Source organism: Eurypyga helias, unplaced genomic scaffold, assembly GCF_000690775.1.
Source record: "Eurypyga helias isolate BGI_N326 unplaced genomic scaffold, ASM69077v1 scaffold23885, whole genome shotgun sequence".
Lineage (NCBI taxonomy): Eukaryota > Metazoa > Chordata > Aves > Eurypygiformes > Eurypygidae > Eurypyga > Eurypyga helias.
Genome location: NW_010253725.1, coordinates 113 through 21,717, shown reverse-complemented (window position 1 = coordinate 21,717; position 21,605 = coordinate 113). Strand labels below are relative to the sequence as shown.

At 43.3% G+C, this 21,605-nt stretch overlaps 1 protein-coding gene across 1 annotated transcript; it reads right to left on the bottom strand.

The window, feature by feature from the left end:
* Nucleotides 1–5,889: 5,889 nt before the first annotated feature.
* TTC34 (tetratricopeptide repeat domain 34) lies at nucleotides 5,890–21,067 on the bottom strand. The gene is given in 8 exon segments (XM_010152770.1): nucleotides 5,890–6,408; nucleotides 11,595–11,667; nucleotides 11,669–11,791; nucleotides 12,057–12,328; nucleotides 13,237–13,403; nucleotides 16,657–16,849; nucleotides 18,536–18,759; nucleotides 19,444–21,067. Coding segments are annotated over 8 exon segments (3,195 nt in total).
* Nucleotides 21,068–21,605: the final 538 nt, after the last annotated feature.

Genomic DNA, 21,605 nt, shown 5'->3' with positions numbered 1-21,605 from the left:
TTCCTTTTCAGTCCGTGGGGAAATCCTTATGCTAGTTTACTCCCTAACTGTTGACTTTTTGGAATCGTGTGCATACAAATAGAAAAGGGATCGGGTCAGACAGTAAGCCACAGCTCATCTGCCAGGTTAAACTCAGTCTTGCACTGCATGCAGAACAAGTACTTGGTGGGATTCAGGAACACAGAGGAGGCTTGTCAAGGTCTCAAGTAGGTTTTGGCCATTCACCGTATACCCCAAATAAATCTAGAAATAAAATTAATTAATTAATTAGAAATTAAATAGTTGCACAGGTCTTAGATGCGGAGGCTACACATCTGTGTTGAGGTGTGGCATCCAGAGGGTCAGAGGCACCAGGCTATGATGCAAGGGAAAGCCAAGACTGGGCAAGGACAGCTGACAGAACAGAAGTGATGTTTTTTCACTTGCACACCCATTGCCAGTCCATTGGTGAGAAACTGAAAATACCATCATCATGATCACGATTGTATTCCACTCTCTGCTGACGTAGCTTTGGGACTGGTTTGTGTTCTCTAATCTTGCCATTTGGGGTGGCAATCTGCTCCCCACCTGGCCTCGTACATTCTCCACTGCTGAATGATACAACAGCAGTGTCATCCTCTGTCTTCTACCCTCCAAGCACTTTTGTGACCGAATAAACCCCTGGTCCTGTGCTTGGGGTGTCAGACTGTACACCTTTTGGCATCCTACAGAAAACATGAATATGAAAAAGACATTCCTGGAACACACAGCAGAAGGAGGCGGAGAAAGAGCCTTCTGAATCCCACAGCTTTGGAGTGCTGTGACTTCCCAGCAATGAGACACTTTCCTTAAGGTGTCATTGAGTAATGGCTGACTGAACCAACAGATACCAACATAGACCTGTTCATCTGAAATAAGATTGAAATAGCCAAGACTCCAAAAGCAGACGATGATGCCAGTGATAATTTCATGCAACACATTAAATTAATGGTGACAGTGACTCCTCAGAGCCCTGGCAAATTGGAAATTGCTCGATGCAGAAGCAGTACAATGATAACACAGTTAATCTTCCACAGGGAAATGACAGTAAAAAAAAATGGCTTTTAGATTAGCTGTCATTAAGGTGAAACATCTGCCTCTGCAAGTCAAGTGGAATGTCCTCACTTATGCACACGGAAACTCATTAAAGTCACTGGGTTTGCATGGCTGTAAGCCAGAGCAAAATTTCCACCACGGTCTAAATCTGGGAAGCACAATGAAGGGCAGGGAAGATGACTTCCCAGGCAATATGTCAGCTTCAAAAATGCACTTGATCAGTTGCTGAAGTTGGCTGATGTGTTTAGTACCTAGGAACACATAAGTAACTGAAATAGGAACAGATGGGAGTGATATGATTCCAAAGGAAGTAATACCTTTTGAGATCACAAAAGTTTAAAGTTTAGCTCTGTCTGAAGTCTGAGCAAAAGTTTCCAGTTGAATATTTAATTCCAAGCATTTCCCCATTATTTCTAGGCTGCTGTTTGCCTCCTGGACTTCAGAGCATGAAGTCAGGAAACTTTACTTGTGTAAATGTTTTCTTCCGTTATTCATTACCTGGTGCAACGTGCAACAGGGTGGTCGGTCTGCAATTATTACAGCCCGCCTGGTGCATTACTCAGGCTGCAGAATACTTTAAAGGAACAAAATTCATAGGGAGAAAAGAAATATTTGGTAGGGTCTGTATACAGCTCAGAATAGAATAAACTACAGATACTTAATCTTGCCTTGGGATGAATGTACCTTCAAGCTAGTTTACAAATAAATGGGTATCTAGTTCCAGTATTTACACAGGTTATCAAGCCATATTGTCTTCTTGATTATATTAGTGTTGATTCATATAAATACGCTTGAATTCTTCACAGTTATCTGATATGTATAGCAGCATGCTATAAGAATATGCCCTAAAGCACGTTGCACAAGACACTTTCAAAGAATAAGTGTTACAATAAGGTTCCTTTTCTAAATAACTTCAGCCATCGGCTGCATACGCAGGAGGAGGGATGCATCTCAAAGCAGTTGGCAAGAGCTCCACCAATGTTGATGAATTGCAGCTTAATGTTAAAGGAACATACAGATCACTGCATTTTTTTCTATCCAGATCCTACAATCTGGAAGAAGTGGAAAAAATATCCTGTTAGAAAATGGCATGTATATAATGAACGAGGTGATTCGGCTGCGTGGTTCCAGATCCTGCCATGGGGATGGCAACAGATGAAAATGAGATTTATCAGCCTGGAGGGGAGATGTTTGTTGATAAATACTGATAGATTTCTGGTGTGTAACTATTGCTGGCAGGGGAGACTGGGATGAAAGAAAAGCAGCCAAAGCTAGCTCCCTACAAGAACGATGCTGACTGCTGCAATAGCTCGTTTAACATAGCAGCAGCCTGCCTAGAGCCAGACTCAAGGGCAGTGATCCTATTAAGCCATCTTAGATGGTCTTTGTGGCCTCACTAGCACTGAATCATAATTACCCGAGTTATAACCAGTGATGGTGACGGTCTGTTAAAAATGCTGGGTACTCAGAAAGGACGCCCTCCCCACAAACTGCAGCATGTTGTTTTTTGAAAGATACCATCTTCTGGCAAACTGCAGTGGAATAGAGCAGTGGAAGTGTGGATGTGCAGGCACAGGGGTGCCTTTGGCCATTAGGTGCACGGGCTGGGCAGTAATTGAAGTAGTTGGGTCACATTGAATCCTGTCTGCTCCCCAGGACTCAAGGAAAGGGGCTGTGGTGAGTGAGAAATTGTGCTAGGCATGCATAATGCAGTGATGCTGCTAATCAAACCCCTCTCACTGTGACTAATCAGAAAGATCTATTTGATATTTCAAGAAAATGGAAGAGCAAGCGCGTAACAGAGAAATAAAGAACAAATCAGAAGCTTAGGCACAGGCAAAGATAAGACTTTGATCACAGTGTTTTAGTGGCCACAGAAGGGCAGAGGAGATAGAAGAAAGAAATAAAAATGCTGATGTGAACAGTTAGCATCTGCTGAGAGAAGCAGCCATAAATTTAGACCAGGAGGAACAGACACAAAGTTATGTGCCTTCCTGGTCCTTAAAGAAACAGCAGCTATAGGCACCTGAAAACAAACTTTTCTCAGCATAACTGCACAGAGCCTTGCAGGGATGCATGTGGCCCCTATTTTAAAAGAAAAATCTCTAGGGGCAGTAAGTCCACTCTATTCAGAAAAGAAGAATATGCTACTTCCCAAAACAAAACATGCCAAATCCCCCCAAACCTCCTAGAAGGCAGCTCAGGACAATGGATGGATAACTAGACTGTCTTCCCAGTACCTTCCATGACTATAAGGTGGTCTGAGAAAAGCTGGGTATCCTGTTTTTATATAATGGAAGGACTTGGGGCTGTAAGAAAATCTCAGTTCACTAGAAATCACAGAGTAAAATTCAGGAAGTTGGTACTGCTGCTCTCAGCAGCGGTGCTACTGATCCTGTAGGCTATGTGAACTGTTTTCTTTTCTTTTTGATTTAAAATCTGATTATTTCTTCGTATAGTTTGTGTACTGATATTATTCCCGTCAGCATGGCTAAGTGAGAGGAGAACCAGATTCACGGTCTCTCTGTAATGAAGTTATTTCACTTGAGTGCAGCTGAGCATCTGTGTGTCTGTTCGTTGCCTGGCTGGATTTCCATGCTCAGCTGTGGGAAAGGAGGCTATATACTGTCTCGATTGTCTATACAACGTGAGTGCATGGTATAGCCATCTCAGACTAGGTATTAGGGAAGTTTCTTTACTGACAGTGTGGTCAAACACTGGAAGAGGCTCCTTAGAGGTGGTCGATGCCCCAAGCCTGTCGGTGTCTAAGAGGCAATGTGTCAATGCCCTTAGTAACAGGCTTTCATTTTTAATTAGCCCTGAACTGGCCAGACAGTTGGACCAGATGATTGTTGTAGGTCCCTTCCGAGCAGAACTATTCTATTCTAAAAGCTACAGAAGGATCAAACTGCTAAAGAGAGAAACTATCAGCTGACTGACACCCCACCAAACCTGCAACTAAAGGAGGGAATGCTCACAGGACAGCAGTGCGAAGCTGTAAAGAGATTTGTTCTCCAAGTCAATCAAAAACCCAAACCAAAAATCAAGGGAAAAAAAAAATTCAATGTCCTAAACAACAGCTTCTCAAAAATTTCACCATGAGACACAAAGAAATTCCTATCTGTTGATTACTAATTGAAGAAAAATCAGCAAAGTTATTTCTTTCAGCTTGCAAATGTAGCCAACAGTTGTTTATCATTTCATGCTTGGAAAGAAACATTCCTGGAGCATCCTGATTAGGAGCAAAAGGTACTCATCAGTGTCACTAGGATTAAAATCAGAGTAACTTCTCTTGAATTTGAAAGGAAAGAAGCCCACTCTTACCTGTGATGTTAGGGAAGACAAAAGGAGCATGCAGAGAAGAAAAAAAGGTGTGAGGGGACAGGTGGTCTGATTGCCTGGCTGGTGATGAAGTTTGACTCGGGAATGTTGCCTTTAGAAAACAATGTAACAGAGCAGAAAATGTTCCCTTTCCCTTTCATCCTAATGAAAGCAGGAGAGCAGTTCTCAGTATTGCTTTAATCTTTGTTTTCAATAGTAGTTTCTATTTTTCTCCATGGTTGAATTATCACACTCCAAAAACATTGGGAGAATTCACTTCGAGCAGTCAAAACAAATATACAAGTTTGTTGTTTTGGGCCCCACCTGTTTCCTTTTTGCACACTATAGGCTTGCTGCTTCCAAATTAAGCTGCAGACTCCCACAGCACAGACGAAACACCAAACTGGGCCTGTCGGTACTGCCCCTAAGCCTAGCTGTCCTTACAGGTGGGGAAGCTATGTATGTGACAGCAGGCAAAGCCCTCCCGAGCACGTGAGATGGTGTGATGCCCACACTGTCCGGCACGGATGAGGAAGAACGAGTGCTGAACCACTGCAGAGCAATCCCACTGCCACCGTGGCTGTTGCCTTCAACCCCGACCTCCTCCTTGTGCGTTGGTATTTCTTGATTAGTTCATGCTCCAGTGCTGTCTTTTGAGCACAAACATCCAGGAGCATGAATGATGATACTTGGCTCTTTCAGACACCCCTACTGACAGCTTATCTTCATTATCTGCACTGGCAAAGTGAGACACAGGGATCTGGAAGTCCAAGGGGAAGTCTGGAGTGTAGCTGCTTGTGTCCCCCAGATAACAAGGTATCAGTCACTAGACTGGATGTTTCATCTCTGTTGAGTCTTATCCTTCATATTATCTATGTTCCCTGGGACAGAAAAACAGTTTACTTCGTATTTGTGCCGCTCTACTCCCATATATTGGCGCCGATCATTGCAAATCCCCCAGATTATGACAAGGGCAATTCCTTCCATTCAGGAGTGGGTCATCTGAGTGGTGTAACACACCACAAACACATTACAAATGTTCCTTTTGACTGAGCTTTGCGACTGGCCCATGAAAAAAGGCTACTTCATTGAACACTGTGTGTTAAAGCTAATCAGAGAAATAGTAAGGAAATGCATGGTGGTTATTCATAAAGTGCAGGCTATTCGAATGTTTTCCTCCACTGTGATTGGAATCCATGTGTTAGAATTAGTTCAGTTTAGCCAGACAAAACACTTTCTTCACAAGGGGGAGTTTTCCATACACCCACAGTCATTTTAAAGAATACCGAATACTGCAATTTGCCTTTTTCTCATAGCTCTCTTGGTCAGTTTTGTGTCACTACCTGAAACTTGCTACTTCTAATCTTTCTGTACCACGTTCAGTGCCATGTCCATTGCAAATTTATCATGAGCTGCTCATCTTTCCCATATTCTTGCAGCTTTGCAAACAAACTAGAAAGCAGTCAGACACTGGAAAATCTCCAAACAGAGAAATTAATGTATGCTACAGCTTGACGCCTCTCGCTTAAGTCTTGCTTTCAGCTTTTTAAGTTCAGTATTTTTATCAATTTTAAGACCATAGACTGTGATTTTCCAGGCCTCTTCATAGCGCTGAGTTTCAAAGTGATACTGTGCAATCTGATGAAATGCTTTGGTTAAAATTTCACTGCCGGGGCCATTCGTGATGCTGCACAATGCCACAGATTCGTCTAATTGCAGCGCCTCAATATACTGCTTAACTGCAGCTTCTTCCTCAGCCATTGACAATAGCAGGTGTCCTTTTGAGCAGTGGTCCTTGACACGTGTTTTAAGGCTGTTGCGGCCATGCTTCTGGATCACGTTTTCCATATCTTTTAAAGCTCTGTCATACTCTTTCAGGTGCATAAGGCAAGCAGACCTCTGTCGCAGATATTTTGGATTATCGTTGCTTGTCAAGACAGCCAGGGTGTAATAACCAAGAGCCTTCTCATAGCGATGTTCTTTAATCAGCACATTTCCTTCTTGGGCTGCTACCTGAGGACAGAGAGGTACTTAGTATTAGCTATTGAAAGAGAAAAAAAGAGTAAAATATCTAGTCTAGTAGACAAAGGTACTAAGAAATTTTGGATACTTTTTCAAATGTTGAAATTGCATCTAATTGGAGAACATATAATTGGCATACTTTTGCATGTAGATAGAAAAACCTCGGATCGGTGGGCCCTTGTTATCTCAAGAGTTTCTGAACCACTCTTTTTTGTTTCTCCCTGTTCTGCTAAAACTTTCTCACAATGCTTCTTCTGAAGCTGTTCATATTCCTTAGGAATGATACGTGAACTGAAAACCGAATGGACCAAACTCTAAAAGTAGACAGTGTTCTCTTCATGAAACCAAATTTCTGCCATGGGCTGAGGTGACTATGAAATTGCATCTTCTGGTCAGTAGGTAGCCCCACGTACTGCCCCATAAGTATTTGCACGTGCTAATAATGAGGGTTGGTTTCTACTGAATTTTACCCGAGCTGTAGGAAAAATTGGCCAACTGATGGCTTTGCTAATCATTAATCTCAAGTGCAAGTGAACTATCTGCCCTTATCTGAAGGGAAAAACAACAACAAGAAAACAGAGAAGGCAGAAAGAGCCACATAATTTCTAGGTTCATAAAGGTCAATAAAAAAAAACTCCATTAGAACTATTTGCCTCAAATGGATTTCTCGTTATTTCCCTTCATTGGTAATAAACAAAGCTTTTAACATGCTGCAGCAGAGTGAATATTTAAGTTATAAACACGACTGCCACAGGCAGCTTAGGTCTTACAGGAAGCTGAGCCAAGCAAGCTGAGACTTTAAGCACAGGATAAATGTTTTCATCAGTCTCATTCCATGGGATATCACACAGTGCCTTTGGATGCTTGTGGCTCCCCAAAATTCAGTTAGCCCAGCCACTGTCTCAGTAGCCACAGCTGACAGTCGGCTCAGGTCTTTCAGTCTCTGTGTGCTGTCTTTCTGTTTCAGCTGACTGAGATTGGAATTGATTGCTGTTTAACAGAATTAAGGAAAACAGCTTCTGGATGAAATGGATCAATATTGCAGGTCAAGTCCAAGCCCCTCATCTGAGACCAGTGGCATGAAGTAATTTAGCCATTCCTAACAGTTTATGAAGACTTCTACCCCAGTTATTTTGCTATAAAGGTATGTAAAATCCTCTATGTGGTCATGTTTACCACAGAGTCTCTCAGCTTCCACACACAGATATCGTGATAGGACCTCTCCTCAGTGTCAATTACTGGCTTTGATAGTTCTGGTCATAAACTGTAATGCAGCCTGTCCAAAAACATTTCAGATGTGTTTGTGTAGACATTTAAAGAGTAGCAAATTCACTTTGGCCTTTCAAGTGTTTTTAAGGCAACTAGTCAGTGCAAGTGCTTTCTCAGTGGCAGGATTTTAACAAGGGGTCAAGGTGGAATTGCAAGTGCAGGCAAGGAGCATCCTGGCAAGAGATTTTTCTTTTCTCTAGGAATTCTATAATTCTAGATCACATCGTATTAAAGAGCCCAATGTGGTTCCTCAAGATACCTTGGGTTTGTATAGTTAAATTGTAATTTTCAGTCTTTAAAGTGTATTTGTTGTTTCAGTGGCAGAACAAATATATAATTTTTGTTTTCTCCTGAGTGACTAATGTAATGTGAACCTGCCAGTGTGCTAACTATTTTGGTTTACTGCACCACGTGCGATACTGCCACTGAGTCACTGAGCTGCTGCTTTGACTTCTCCACGTTTCACTGACGGTCCCCAAAGAGAGCAAGCCACAAGATTCTGGATTACCTGCCTTGGAGGAAAAAGGCGCATCTGAGAATTAATTATTTTCTCCTATCTTCACTGATGGAGTGGACATGGGTATTAGGCAGCTGGATTCAATTTTGGCTCTGCCTGACTTACAGGAACTGAGCTGGGACCCATTTTTGGTGTATAATTTTTGGGATTAATTACCAGCTTACTTGCACATCAACTTCTGTATGAAAGAAGAGATAGGAAATGCATAGGAAGCCAGAAGGATATTGTGCAACTGAGTTCTGCTGCTCTCTGCATGTGGCTTTTGGGAAGTGCTTTTTTGCCACCAGCCTCGTTGCAGGTGTCTTTGGGAGGCCACGAGCAGGCTATGTAGCCCATTCACAGACCAACTGTAGCCCATCTTCAAGCAGATTTGATTATGGCTTCCAGACTGAAATCACTCTGGTGCCATCTGGAAAGGGCCTGGCAGGCCAGAAGTGACTGGGGACTGGACTGCTTCCTGGATTAGGTCTCTGTGTCCCTTTCTCCCATTCAGTTACCTCAGTCTGTGATAAAGGACTGAAAATACACATATTTTTGTTGCAATTTTGGTTCCAGTCCCTAGTGACTAATCATGTTGAATTTGACCACACTTCAACTTCTTCTTAGAAAGAAAATCAGTGAGGAGTTCAATGGGCATGGAATTATGGCCAAGGGTTAGTCCCTGAGCAGTAAATACCAGAAGATAAATCGATAAGCACTGAGCTTTGGGAAGGGGGTCGGATGTTTTCAGAATGGTTTGGAACAAGTCTTTCCTTCTTTACCTGCAGACCCTATTTGGGGTCCACGTGCCATGAAAGCACTTGGAATGGCAACTTCTACCTTGGGCTGAGGGCCTAATTCTGACACAGCCCATGTCGCTGTTGAGACCATTTCTGTAGGAGTGAGCTCTGGATATCCTGCGGCATGTCAACAGCCAACAGAAAGTGCAGCTCTGAGGAGCTGGGCAAGGAGGGAGCAATCAGGCCTTTAACCTCTGACATAGGGAACCGAAGGGCTGAAGCTGTGCTAGCGGCAAGCAAACTCCCTTCCTCTGACCTTTTGCAGTTTAATAAATCTTTCAGATTCCTATTCCCATGTGGCCCTCCTGGTTGTTTACAAATTTCTTAGCATGGGACCCCTTAGACTATAAATAATGGAGGAATTTTATTGCTTTGTTTTCCACAAAAAGAATCAGGACATCAAGGAGCTCTCCTTCCTCCACCCTTTCCTATTCAGCTTACGTAGAATTATTTTTAGCTTTTCAGACCAGGCTTCAGGATAATGATGACACGTTTCTATACTGCCTGTAATCTCCAAACACTCTAAAGCAATGTGGTGGTGAAGACTTCTGTGCATGGAGCGCTGAGACTGAGGGCTGAGCGTAAACCACTAAACTATTCTTTGCTTCAGTCTCCTTTTTTTGTGAAATGGAGGAAACAGAGAACACCCTCCCCTAGAGCATAGTGAGGAGACATGGCAAACGAAGGCCATCATCAGGGTTTTTGGCACTAACTCTGCCTGAAAGCTTTTTTTTTGCTTTTTGTGAGATCTTCCTTTCACACACAAACTGGAATAACCTTGCAGGCAAAAGGAAGTGCTACTGGAAAATCCTTTGAGACACCGGGCAGGTGAATTAACCAATTCCTTCCCCTCCCCAGCAAAGTACATACTTATCCCCTTGTCACAAAATATATATAAAAAAATTACTTGTGATTCTGGGCTAATCAGTAATAAAAGTTATCACACTCAGTAGATCTTTGAAGATTACAGAATATTGAAAGACTCCCAGGTGCTAGCATCCAAATGTTTACTCAGTTGAACAAACACACAAGATTAAAGATTTAAAAATAATCCCAACAGTAGGAAGTTTTGCTTCCAATGCTGGTGTTGAGTTCCAGTCTTGAAATCAGTCTAGCCACCCCTATTCCCTCAAGTGGCAGAGAAATCTTTCAGGATAAATAAGCCACCAGCAAGGGGTTTTATTCGACACTGTTCCACAGCTGCCAAAATAATACAGAAAAAAAGAGCCTCTCCCATTTTAAAGGGTTTCACTAACCTGTGGCACCCGTAAGTTCTTAATGCATCAGTGCAGTTTAAGCTGTACAAAAATTAGGGTGTTTTGGGGGTGTTGTTGTTGTTTGTTTTTTTTTTTTTTATTGACAGCATATGAAAACCCCTCCTGTGTTTTCGCAGAAAGTAGCGTGGATGGACTTAGTTATGAGACTTCCACGCAGAACGAGTGATGTGGCAGCAAGGGAAGCTCAGCTGTAAAACGTTTCTTCACTTATAGACACGTTCTTGCTTTACCTTTAGCAACTTTATAGAGTGAAAGGTTGCAAATTGGCTCTAAAATCTTCCAACTCTTCCCCATAAGACTGAACTTTTTACATTATTCAGAAGAGAGGGGCTCTTTTCTCTGTAATGGGGCATATCTAGGGACTGGTAAATTAATACTTGTTTACTTATATCCTCCTGCTGTTTTGCTAAAATACATACAAAGTACTCCTCTCAAGATGCATTAAGTATATCAGCATGTTGTTTGGTTTATAACCTGGGAGAAAGCATAACAATATAGCTTCTCACCAGGGTGCACAGAGTCTACAAATTGAATAAAAGGAAGCAAACTGATTCTCCGAACACAGAGCTTCTGGGTAATCAGAATTGCAGATGCTCGAGTGAGTGTTAAGACTCTTCACCATCAATCTGACCTTGTCCTGTCTTGTTATTGGAAATTCTTTCTCTGAGGTGGTTGCACTTTGGGGGAGAAACTTGAAAAAAATACTGAAAAATGCATACTTGGGTGGACTAGAGCAATGCGGCGGTTTTGTGTCAAAGAGTTTTAGCTAAGGTGACCAATACTAACCTCAAAGGCTAGTCATTTTATAAAAATGGGTATTATTTAAGTTTCTAAATGTTACACAGTAGAGCAAAAGGATTGAAGCATTTAAGGTGACTGAATCAGAACCTTCAATTTCATCAAGAATATGAACAAAACACGACTTCCCCTTCCCCAGCAGCCAGCTATGAGCACCACAGAACTCTCCGAGCGTACAGTACTAGTAATGACCTAGTACAATCTCTAGCTGCTGCCCCTCACATTCCCTGCATTTCAGCATTGGGATTAAGCATGTTTTATGCTAGGGAGACCAAAAAGAAATTCCCCCAAGTGGTAAAATGTGGTAATGATGAATTATTAGAGACTGAATCAAGGTCACTGCAATGAAAGAAGTTTGGATTCAACTCCCTAATCTGGCTGGAGGAAGAAGCCCATTTGTTCCTCGTTCATCTGCTAAATGGTCTTCCCACATACTTCTGCTCAAGACAAGGAAGGGAAAATCTCTGCAGCCTAATTTGGCTTCCCATTTCTTTCCCCACTGAATCCACAGATGTAGCAAAAAAACCAGGATTGTACCTGAGACAGATTCTGCTGTTGCTTAGAGTCTACGAAGTTCAGGAGAAACCTCAACTCCCTTTCATCTTTATTGTGTGTGCCCTGCCACTGGCACGTTCCTCTTCTTCAGCTGCAGCACAGCTTGTCTTGCACTAGCAAAGTCATCAGCAACAGAGTGGCCAAATGCTTTCCTAAGGTGATCAAGGGCCTCTTCATACCTTCCTGTTGGTTAACACCAGTACAAGTTATATAACCCATTCCATGGGGAGAAAGAGACATCAAGACAACTTACTAAAGCAGGATTTAGGTAGCCTGTTCACAGTCCACATCTAAGGGCATTAATTACTTCATACCCTTTCCCAAAATATTTGCAAACTTCTCTTGAAAAGTACTGTACAGCCTACATTTACCATTTAACATCCGCTTGCTTTTAACTCACTGCTCATTCACTTGGTCTGATCAGCTATGTAAAAGAACAGGAACTTACCATTTGCAATCAAAACATCTGTGTAGAAGATGTGATATTGGGAATCCCTGCAAACTTTAATTAGTGCTTTTGCAACAATGAGAAGATCCCTAAGGTTTTCTTCTTTTGAAAGGCTTTTAGTAGCAACAAGCTCGGTTAATGTGGTCCTGCCATACTGAAGAAGCCATTGAGTGATCAACCCTTGGGCTTCATGCTTTAAAGACAGGATTGCTGGGATCACTACTCGTGTCTCCACCTTCAATGCTGAGATCAAATCTTGCACCGCCTCCTGTGTAAAAACAAGGCCAAAAATGAAATGGTAGCAGTAACTAGGTGTTGATCATTTGTTCTTTCTGGTGCTTTCAGTTCTCTGCTGCCCCACAAGGTCAGCGGCACACCTTTGGAAGCTCCTTGCTCTTCCCTGTGCCGCATGTTTTCCATTTGCAAAGCTGATCTATATCAGCCAGACAGGTTTCAATGACTATTTGCAAAGTGTTTTGAACTCCCCAGATTATCACTGAAAAAAATTCTTACAGCAAAAGGAAAGAGGCTGTGAGTGAGTAAGTGCAAGCAGGATTTGGCTCAGCCAGGATAAATCGGCACAAATCCACACACCCAATGGGAGACGCGCCATTTCAAATTCACTGTAGGAGTGGTGTGTGTGGCAGTTTAATATGCAGGCAAAGTGTAAAGCTGTTGACCATAGCAGAAGCAGATAAACCATGCAAACATCTGACATGATTCCCAGGCAATGATATACTGCAGTCTCCAAATTCCGCTGCAACTCTAATTGCACACGTGAGCTTTTCACAGATGATGGATAGCAACTCGTTAAACCTTGAAACTTTGTCCTTTCTTTCTCCTCTTATTGCTGCTACATTTCATCTAATGCAACATTATGTCATGAGAATGTGAGATCAAATGTAGGGGAGAGTTTGCTGCATTGAAAATCAGTGCATGGTAGTGACAGTGAGTAAGATCTAGGATTAAGGTTTAGTCTTCCTCTCTCCAGACTTGGAAAGAAAATCAGCTATGTCAAGGTGAGTACTTATACACCCAGCCAAAACCAGAGTCTTCACTGACCAAATTCTGTGAGAAACTCTCTTTCTTTCTATGAGCCCATGACAAAGCCTGTGGTACCTTACACTGCTTAATACTGTCAGAAGAAACACCAGCAAATCCAGACAGCGATAATACCTTCTGCTGCTTCAGAGCAAGGTAAATGAGTCCCCGTCCACTCAGAGCTTGCACGTTCCTGGGGTCTTCCTTTAGGATGGCATTAAAATCAAAAATGGCAGTTTTCTTCTGACCAAGACGCCCATAACATCGGGCTCTGATGAGAAGGCAATCTTCAGCATAACCACCTGGGGGAGAGAAATGCTGCCATGCTTACTTGAAAGCTCTCAAGTGTACTTTTTTTTACCTTTTTTACTTTTTCAGAGCATATATTTTGCTACTAAGAAGATTTTTTTTAAAAAAAGAAAGATTTTGCATGTTATAAACAGAAGAACCAGTTCTGGAAATAGCTAGAAAGGTGTATATATGTTGTATGGCTGCAATTTCATTTCTAACTGTAACTGTTGTACTGTGACTCAGCTCTAACTTTCCAGACAGGAGGAGGAACCAGGCTGTGCCAGGCACACCAAAAACACAGGCCCCACTTCCAAGTTTTCAGTCTAGTTACACGTGCCAAAGGAACAGTGTAGTAAAAAACTGAACGAGTTGAAAAGGTAACAGAATGAGAATTGTAAAATCATATTGCTCAGCTAGTTCAAAAGCTTCCTGGTTTCTAGTAAGAACAAATACACGTGTCGATGAATGCTAAAAAGCAGCAAAAGGAAGGTGAGGCTATTGGAACCGGGAATGTGTTCCTATCTCCACATCTATCCCACCACTACACCCTTCTCCAAAAACATCATTAATGGGCAACAAATGGAGGCAACCTGTCAATGACATGACCATCATCTCAGGATCTGAGCTGGCTTAGGATCCAAATCATGAGAAATAAACCTTGAAGATTTTAGCAGGATGGGATAGGAGCAGCACAAATGAGAGAAGAAAGCCCTAAGCGGAAGATACGTGAGGATGGAGGCACAAGGCCATTTGGCTTTTTTATGGAGTCAGAAGGTACACATTGTTTTGGATAAAATAGTAATCCAGAGAGGACTGACTAATTTACTGCCACACTTAATATGCACTGGGACCTGGGGTACTAAGTTTCTTTTTCCTCTGCTTTCAAACAAGTGCTCCGCAAATAAGCACACAGAGTTGACAATGAAACTCACGGCTCATTCGTTCACTGGTTGCAGGGCACGTACCTTTCTGCCATCCACGTGCTCCTGCCTTTCAAGGCAATCTCGATAAGGATCTTAATTTGCCCAGGGTAGCGATCATTAACTGTGGCATCCCAATACAGGATGATAAATCATCAGTGCCACTGCGAATGTTTTTTCATAGGGAGGTCGGCAAACGCAGCGTCTTGCACAGCTGCCTGCAGAGATGAGCCGGCAGCCAGGCTCCTAGCAGTCCTTTCACAGTAATGAGGCTTTTTCTGCCTCCTGATATGCTCTAAAACTTCTGTTCCAAAGCTTATTATCACTCTGGACCTCTATCAATTGTCTGCCATAAAGACAACATCTATTTCTTAACAAGCATCTGTTCTAGCAGGTGGGGAGTTGATAAGCTGGAATGCACGGGCTGTGAAATGGAACCCTCTCAAAGCAATTAGCAGGGGTTTTTTTCCATTTTCATAAACCAATCTCTTTTCTCAATGCTGCTGTCACAATATTTGCTCAGAAGGAAAGGCTGATTTCCATACAAACATGCCAGAAGCACTTCCATGTTAGCCTGATCGCTCTCCCTAGGAAAAGCTAGGATAATGGTGCATGGAACGCACCCTTCTGCACTGGAACTACGCATTCCTTGGTCTGTTGGAAGGGGAAAGCAGGTTGTTTGCTGCAATGACTATATTTACAGTGTGTTCGTTCTGATAAAACAGGAGGTACCAAATAAGTTTCATTGGTAGGAAGGTTTTCAGCGCATTAACTGATGTAACAAACTGAAGCTGAAACAGGAGCCTTCTACTTCTACACTGCTTGTCTAAAATGGGCTGAATCTGGCTCTGCTTTGGTAGCCTTTCCAAATCAATCCCCTATCAGCTAGCACCTCCTCTACAAGTTACACAAAACAAACAGGTTGAAGGCTTCTTTTTTTCTTCTGAAAGGGGGAATCTCCTTCATCTAGATGATTCTGCAAAGTGTCCCTCATTCAGGCTCTTTCAATGACCAAAGGGACCAAATTCCCCTCTCATTTATCCCAAGTTTGGCTTTGATCTCTTTAAGAAACAATTATATTGTATTTTCAAAGAAGCTTTCATCTTTTTCTAGATCAGGTTTCATTTTCTGGGGAAACATTTCCCAAAATATGGTCAGCCAACCTAGAAGTTGGGCAACAGAATCAAAAATCCCTTGGCTTCTCTTTTTGGAAGCATTACCAGGCTTTAGGCTTACCTCAATCACCTCTCTGCAGAGCTACTGATAAATCAAGTTTTGTAGATGGAAAAGTAATTCTGTAGGATTTCCCTGAGACTTTTCCCTGTATTTTGAGCATGTATCTCTTGCTGTGATAAAACAGCCTCCCTACATTAAGTACAGAAGAATCCCCTTGCTATTCTGCTTTTCCTTTACCAACAGAAAAACAGCATTACACTGTTTATCCTTAAAGGGTCTTTTTTTAAACCACAGTAAGGAAGGAAAGCAGGGCACATAAAAGGGAAAATCATCTAATGGCTCTGAGAAGATAGCACTGCTAACATTAAAATATTTAGTTGGTTCAAGAACACAGCTGCACTTGTGAGAAAATCTGTGATCATATGTATGAAAAAATTATAGTTACAGGTCAATTTGTCCAGACCAATTACCCAGAAGCAACCTACAGCAACCGAACAGTAACTGCAGTCTGATATTTGGTAGCTGGTATACCATAACAAAAGACTGTAAAGTGTAAAGAAGGTATACACTGTGTTTCTTGTACACTCTGCACATTGCATTTCTGGGGTAGGAAAAACAGGGAAATGGTTAGATCGACAATTTCACACCACCAGCTGGAAACTGATGGATTCAGGATGTTAAAGATCCCTTCCAAGTTATGAAGGAATTGTTCTTTGTGTTGATAGGACCCAGACAGGGTGGTTTATGCCTGAACTTAGCTTAGAGCATGCGATCAATGCAATGTAAAATAATCCTCAGCTGTGCTCCAGGAGGATTTCATGTGCTAAACAAGGGAACAAAACCACATGCTGGGTCTTCTGGACAAGTGAAGAAAAGAGGCTGATGACCCTGCAGAACTGAACTGAACCCTTGCAACCCATTTCAAGGAGCTGACAAGCTGCGTATAAGACAGTAAGAACTGCAGTCACTGTTTAATTGCACTATTTCATGGTCCAGATGAGTGCTACTTTAAACAAATTTTAACCTGCTCTTCACTTGCCTTTGTATGTCTACCGCTTCAGTCTTCTCACTGGGGAAATTACATGAGAACTGGTTGGACATGCTTGCCTACCCATTGATCTGACTTCCCATAGAAGTAAATCTCCTATCAGCATCTTGATAACCCTACCTGAAGCAATGATGGCAAAGGAAAGGTAAGCAATGGCCTCTTTGATGTCAGCATCCTCCTGTTTGTTCTTCAAGATGGTCAATGCTCTGGAACAGCAGTGAGTTTGCATCAACTTGCGGTCTTCATCTTTGAAAATGTCCATAATTGGCAGGAGGCAGGACGTATCTCCAATTCTGATCACTTTCTTTAGCAGCTTAACAATGTGAGAGAAAAATACAGAAGAGAAAGATTGGCATGAAAAGATAAATGAAATCATGCTAAAGCTGGAAATATCACTGTCTGGGGAGACAAGGATGCTCTGCCCAGTGTTTCACTGCAGCTTCAGCCAGCCACAGACCATCAATCTCTTTTACTTAACTCCTCAGCTGGCCCTAGTATAAACGTATGTTGGAGAAAACATTACTTATCATTTCTCACCACCTCTGCACTGTGCAAATCATTCTGGGGAAACAGTAATGCTGCTTTGCTTACTTTGGGCAGTATCTGTTCCAGACCGGCAGTTAACTGTTCATATAAATACAGCTGAACCTCAGGATAATGGCCCAAACAGAGCGTGTTTCTGTGGGACAGAAGGATTCCAGTGACCCCTTTTGACTGTAAAATGGAAACCAGTGAATTAACAAGAAATCAGTGAAGTGCTGTGTCTTTCTTTTAGTACTGCTGTTGGGGATCAGGGAAAAGTATGGATTCAAATCCACAAATTCAAATCCACTTCTTTACTACATTTCCTAAAGAAAAGGCACAAAAGGTGTTTCCTCCAGTGAAGCTTAGCATTCGGATCTGAGCCAGAAAAGCCAGGACAAGAACAAAGTTACCTTGATGCACCCAGACACATCCATTGAACTTACTACTTTCCATAATTTTATTAATTGATACAAATGTCTGGGTGCTGACGGGCAAGTGGGACAAAAACATTTTGAAGAGATATTTTCAGTGACACATATGTTCCATCTAGAACTTGCTGCAGATAGGTATCCAGCTTCCAAGGGCAATTTATGGGCTCTAATAAAGTCATGTCATTCATTAATAGCTTTCCCAAAGGCAGAAAATTATACAAAGCTTTTATTTTTTATAGGGAGTAGTGAATTGGTGACAATAAACCATTTCTCTTCATGGCTAGTAAGTATGGGACTTTAAAAAATGCAATAGTTCCCTCTGATGGCAGAACCTGGTAATTCAGCTTTATAGCCCTTTGTAGGAGAATCAACATGTTGGAACCCCCTCATGTTTGCAAGCACAAGTCATCAGCCACTAAAGAAAGAAAACTGCGGCCTGATATTTGAGCTTCTGGTTTTGTTCATCCCCCAGTGCTTCGTGAGGATAATTGGCTAGGTAGCAGTCCTGCGTTCTTTCTAGGGGAAAATCACCGATCCCATCCACACTGTCACCAGAGCAGGATGCTCAGTCATGCTCTGCCTAGGCAAGTCTCTGATGAAAAGTGCAATAAAATAGGGTGTGATGAGTGACTGTATTTAGCTAGGAGTCCTGTGCAGCCTGTGCTACAGACAAAGTCCTCTTGTGAGGCCTCTATCTGCCAATTTCCCACCATTCCTGAGAAATGCCCTGAAGCACAGGTTGGAGTAGGTGCAGCCCCACTGGAAAACCCATCACAGGCTGTGTGACGAGGTGGGTTCCAACTTCGCACCGTGTGATGAGGTGGCCTCAGTGCCAGAGCCTTACAGCTGTCACGTACCACAGGAGCACGAGACTGGCAGAGCACCGTGCTGGGAAACCGAAAGCCCTTGCAACACCCTCTGGCAAACCTACGTCTCTAAAATGGTCCCTCAAGTTCTACCACCTTCCACATCAGCCAAAAGGGTGGCTAACTCTCTTCGCTACACCATCACTGCTGAGTCTCTGCTAGCCAGGTGCTCCTTACCTGGTTGCCATCATATGTGAAACCTTTCTTCAATTGCAGAAGGGCGAGTCTAGCCAGGATGGGAGACCTTTGGGGGTTTCCTGAGAGTGCTAGTAAGAGGAGCTTGTGAGCTTCTTCCACACAGCCCATCTGGTACAGGGCATCAGCACAAAGGATCTGTGATGCTTCATCAGAAGTGTCCAGCTCCACCAACAGAGAAGCCAGCTGGTAAACTCCAGGGGCATCTCTGGAGAGAAAAAAAAGAACAAAGGGAAAGATCGCTTTCCAGGAAAAAATGCTGATTAGAGTAACAGAGCCTCTTGGTCTCACCTGGAAGCTAAGCAGCAGGTTATCAGTGTCAAAATGGGTGATACATTTTACCAGACCGAGCACTCTAGATACCTCTGCCACTGAATTCAATAATCATAATCCCTCTTTATAAAAACATGTCCTTAAGCAGTTGTGGCTCTAAAGAAAGCTTAACAAATAATGATTCATATCTGTGGTTGCAGCTGGTACCACAACGGGAAAAGGAAAAAGTAACAGCGATAGTGAAAAACAAAGAAAAGGTCACCATTTCTAAGGGAAGGGCCCTTCCTAGAGGCTTGGTAGTTCATGGCCCACCAGATCCTTCAGTTCACAGCTGCAAGGAGGCAGCTACCACTAATTAATCTGCTTTATTATGGATGTATCTATTCCTTTAGAGGAGAAAACTCTGTCAGTTTGCATGCTCCTAGCTCAGCCCATTAGTGTATCACAGACCAACTTTGAGCTGACCTGGCTATGTGGATCCTATGACATTGTGACATACCAGCAAAACAGTATTTTGCTGGAATATTCACAACTATGCAGGGTTATTTCAACCTATTATGTTAAATAGGAACTTTAAAAGGGTCTGTATCCTATTCTCAGTTATCTGAAGCGAATACCCTCTCTGCTAGTCAGGATGCTCTCTTTCTGTTAGGAATCTGCACAGCCCTGTTTCTTTTTCTGCCCACAGGCTGAGCTGCCTCCTGGGTACCTCTTCTTCTGAAGCATGTTCTGTCCTTCTTCTTGGAGAACTTTTAGCAGCAGTCCTCTTTGGTTCCACGGCACATAGGACTTGATTGTGAAAATGGTTTCTTCCAGCTTTAACTGGCAAGCTGTGATATAATCCAGGGCTGTCAAGTAATGGCTGCCGTCAGAAATCCGGATAAGTCCACGCCCACATAAGGCTTTAATACAGCTGTTAGGATGTGGGGAATCGTGCTCAATCACCTTTTGAAAGTCCTGCAGGGCTTGCTGATAGTCATGAGCATGGAGGGAGCAGAATCCTCGCAATGCTAAGAGAGTACTGTAGTAAGTTTTCTGCTCTGCTGCCAAGAGGTGGTCACAGATATCCAGGGCAGTTCTGATGTGTCCCTGCAGGAGATGGCAGTCTGCTAGCTGAACACTGAGCTTGCGTTTGGACCCTGGGGAGATCTGGAGGAGGAACTGGACTGTTTGGATGACAGAAGGGAGCAGTTCAGTACCATGATTGCCTCTGAGTTCAGTCCGAGTACGCACTGCCTCCCTGTATGCTGCAAACTTTACCTCCAGGACAGTTCTAGCCTGCTCTTCTATCCTCTCAGTATCACGTGGTGAGAAAAGCTCTTCAAAGTGTTTCATTGCCTGGGCAGGGGCTGCTGCAAAGGCTTCTGCTAAATCCTGCATCACTGCCTGCGTCCGTCCACCCAAGAAGAAATATGCAGCAGCCCGTTCCAAGAGCAGACCCGAAGTTTTCTCACCTCTGAGGTTATCATCAACTGAGAAGCCCTTGAGGGCCTTGCTACAAACTGCCACACACTCCTCAAATTTGCTTTTCTTAAAGAGGTACGCTGCCTGTACCCTGCAAACCCAGACATCATTTGGTGCCAGCTCAGAGAGGAAGTCATAGCAGTTGCCCAGCCATCGGTCCAAGGAACTGCAGTCTGGGCTTTCTTCCTGGTATGTTGAGAGATAATTAGAGAAGGCCTGGATGATCTGTGGTACGTGTTCCCTTTGCCTGGTACACACATAGGCCACTGCCTCGGCCCGATGCAAAACAAAGGCTTGAATATAGTCTGCAACGCCCTTCTTAACTTGTGTCCCTGACAGCACCCATGCCAATGCTCGCAGCAGCAGCAGTTCCATTGAATACTTTGGGTTAGCCTTAAGCAGGGTGTTGCATTTACTCACCACCTCTTCTGAGCATCCTTGCCTGAGCAGGGTCTCCAGTTTATACACTGAGGATACTACATTGTCAGGACTTAGGGTGGAGAGAAAGACTGCAGCTATTCCCACGCTGAGGGAGACAATGGCCAAATTCTTGCTCTGGATCTTGGGAATCTGATTCTTGCCTTTGCACCACATCTCCAGGGTGGCTGTGACTTTATCCCAGAGCCCTTTGCCTAAGGAGTTCACTTTCTGCACTGCTGTGGGGGCATTGCAGCTGAAGGCAGCCGTGTAGAAAGCAGTGGCCATTGGTAACTGCTGCAGGGCAAGGTAATGGTCCCCTTCTTCGCAGAGCAGTGTAGCAAGCTCCTGAGGTGACATTTTCTGTGCTTGTATATTCACCAAGCAGCATCACACACGTATCGTGGCTGTGCCTGTGAAACAGCAAAGCATCAAGGTGCAGGGCTGTGGAGCATTCCTTTTTTTCCTTGGGATCAGCTTTCCACTTGACACAAGCAAGCCTAGGGCCTGTGAAAAGACAGCATTTTATCACCAACAGGCTTCCCAGAGTGCGAAGCCATAACACTACAGAGGTTCTTAGTGCACGGAACATGGGCCACAAAACAGCCACACAACCTTGTCAGTGTCCCCTACCCCACTGACTGTCCAGGACGTGGGGCTGGGGGGCCCACCGGGTCTTGTCCTCCCCGGCTGAAATGTCATTTTGATAAATGTTTAATCATCAGACGGTCAGTGCTGGTGGTGGACAAGGAGGAGACAGAATAGCACCCTGATGCTTTGCCTGCCACTCACCTTTCCTCCGTTGCCTTGGAGAGGCAGGAAAGGGAGAATAAAATTTGCGCCTTCTCCCCCAGTGGGAAAACCGCGGTTTAGTGCAAGGACCTGAGCTCCAGAGACG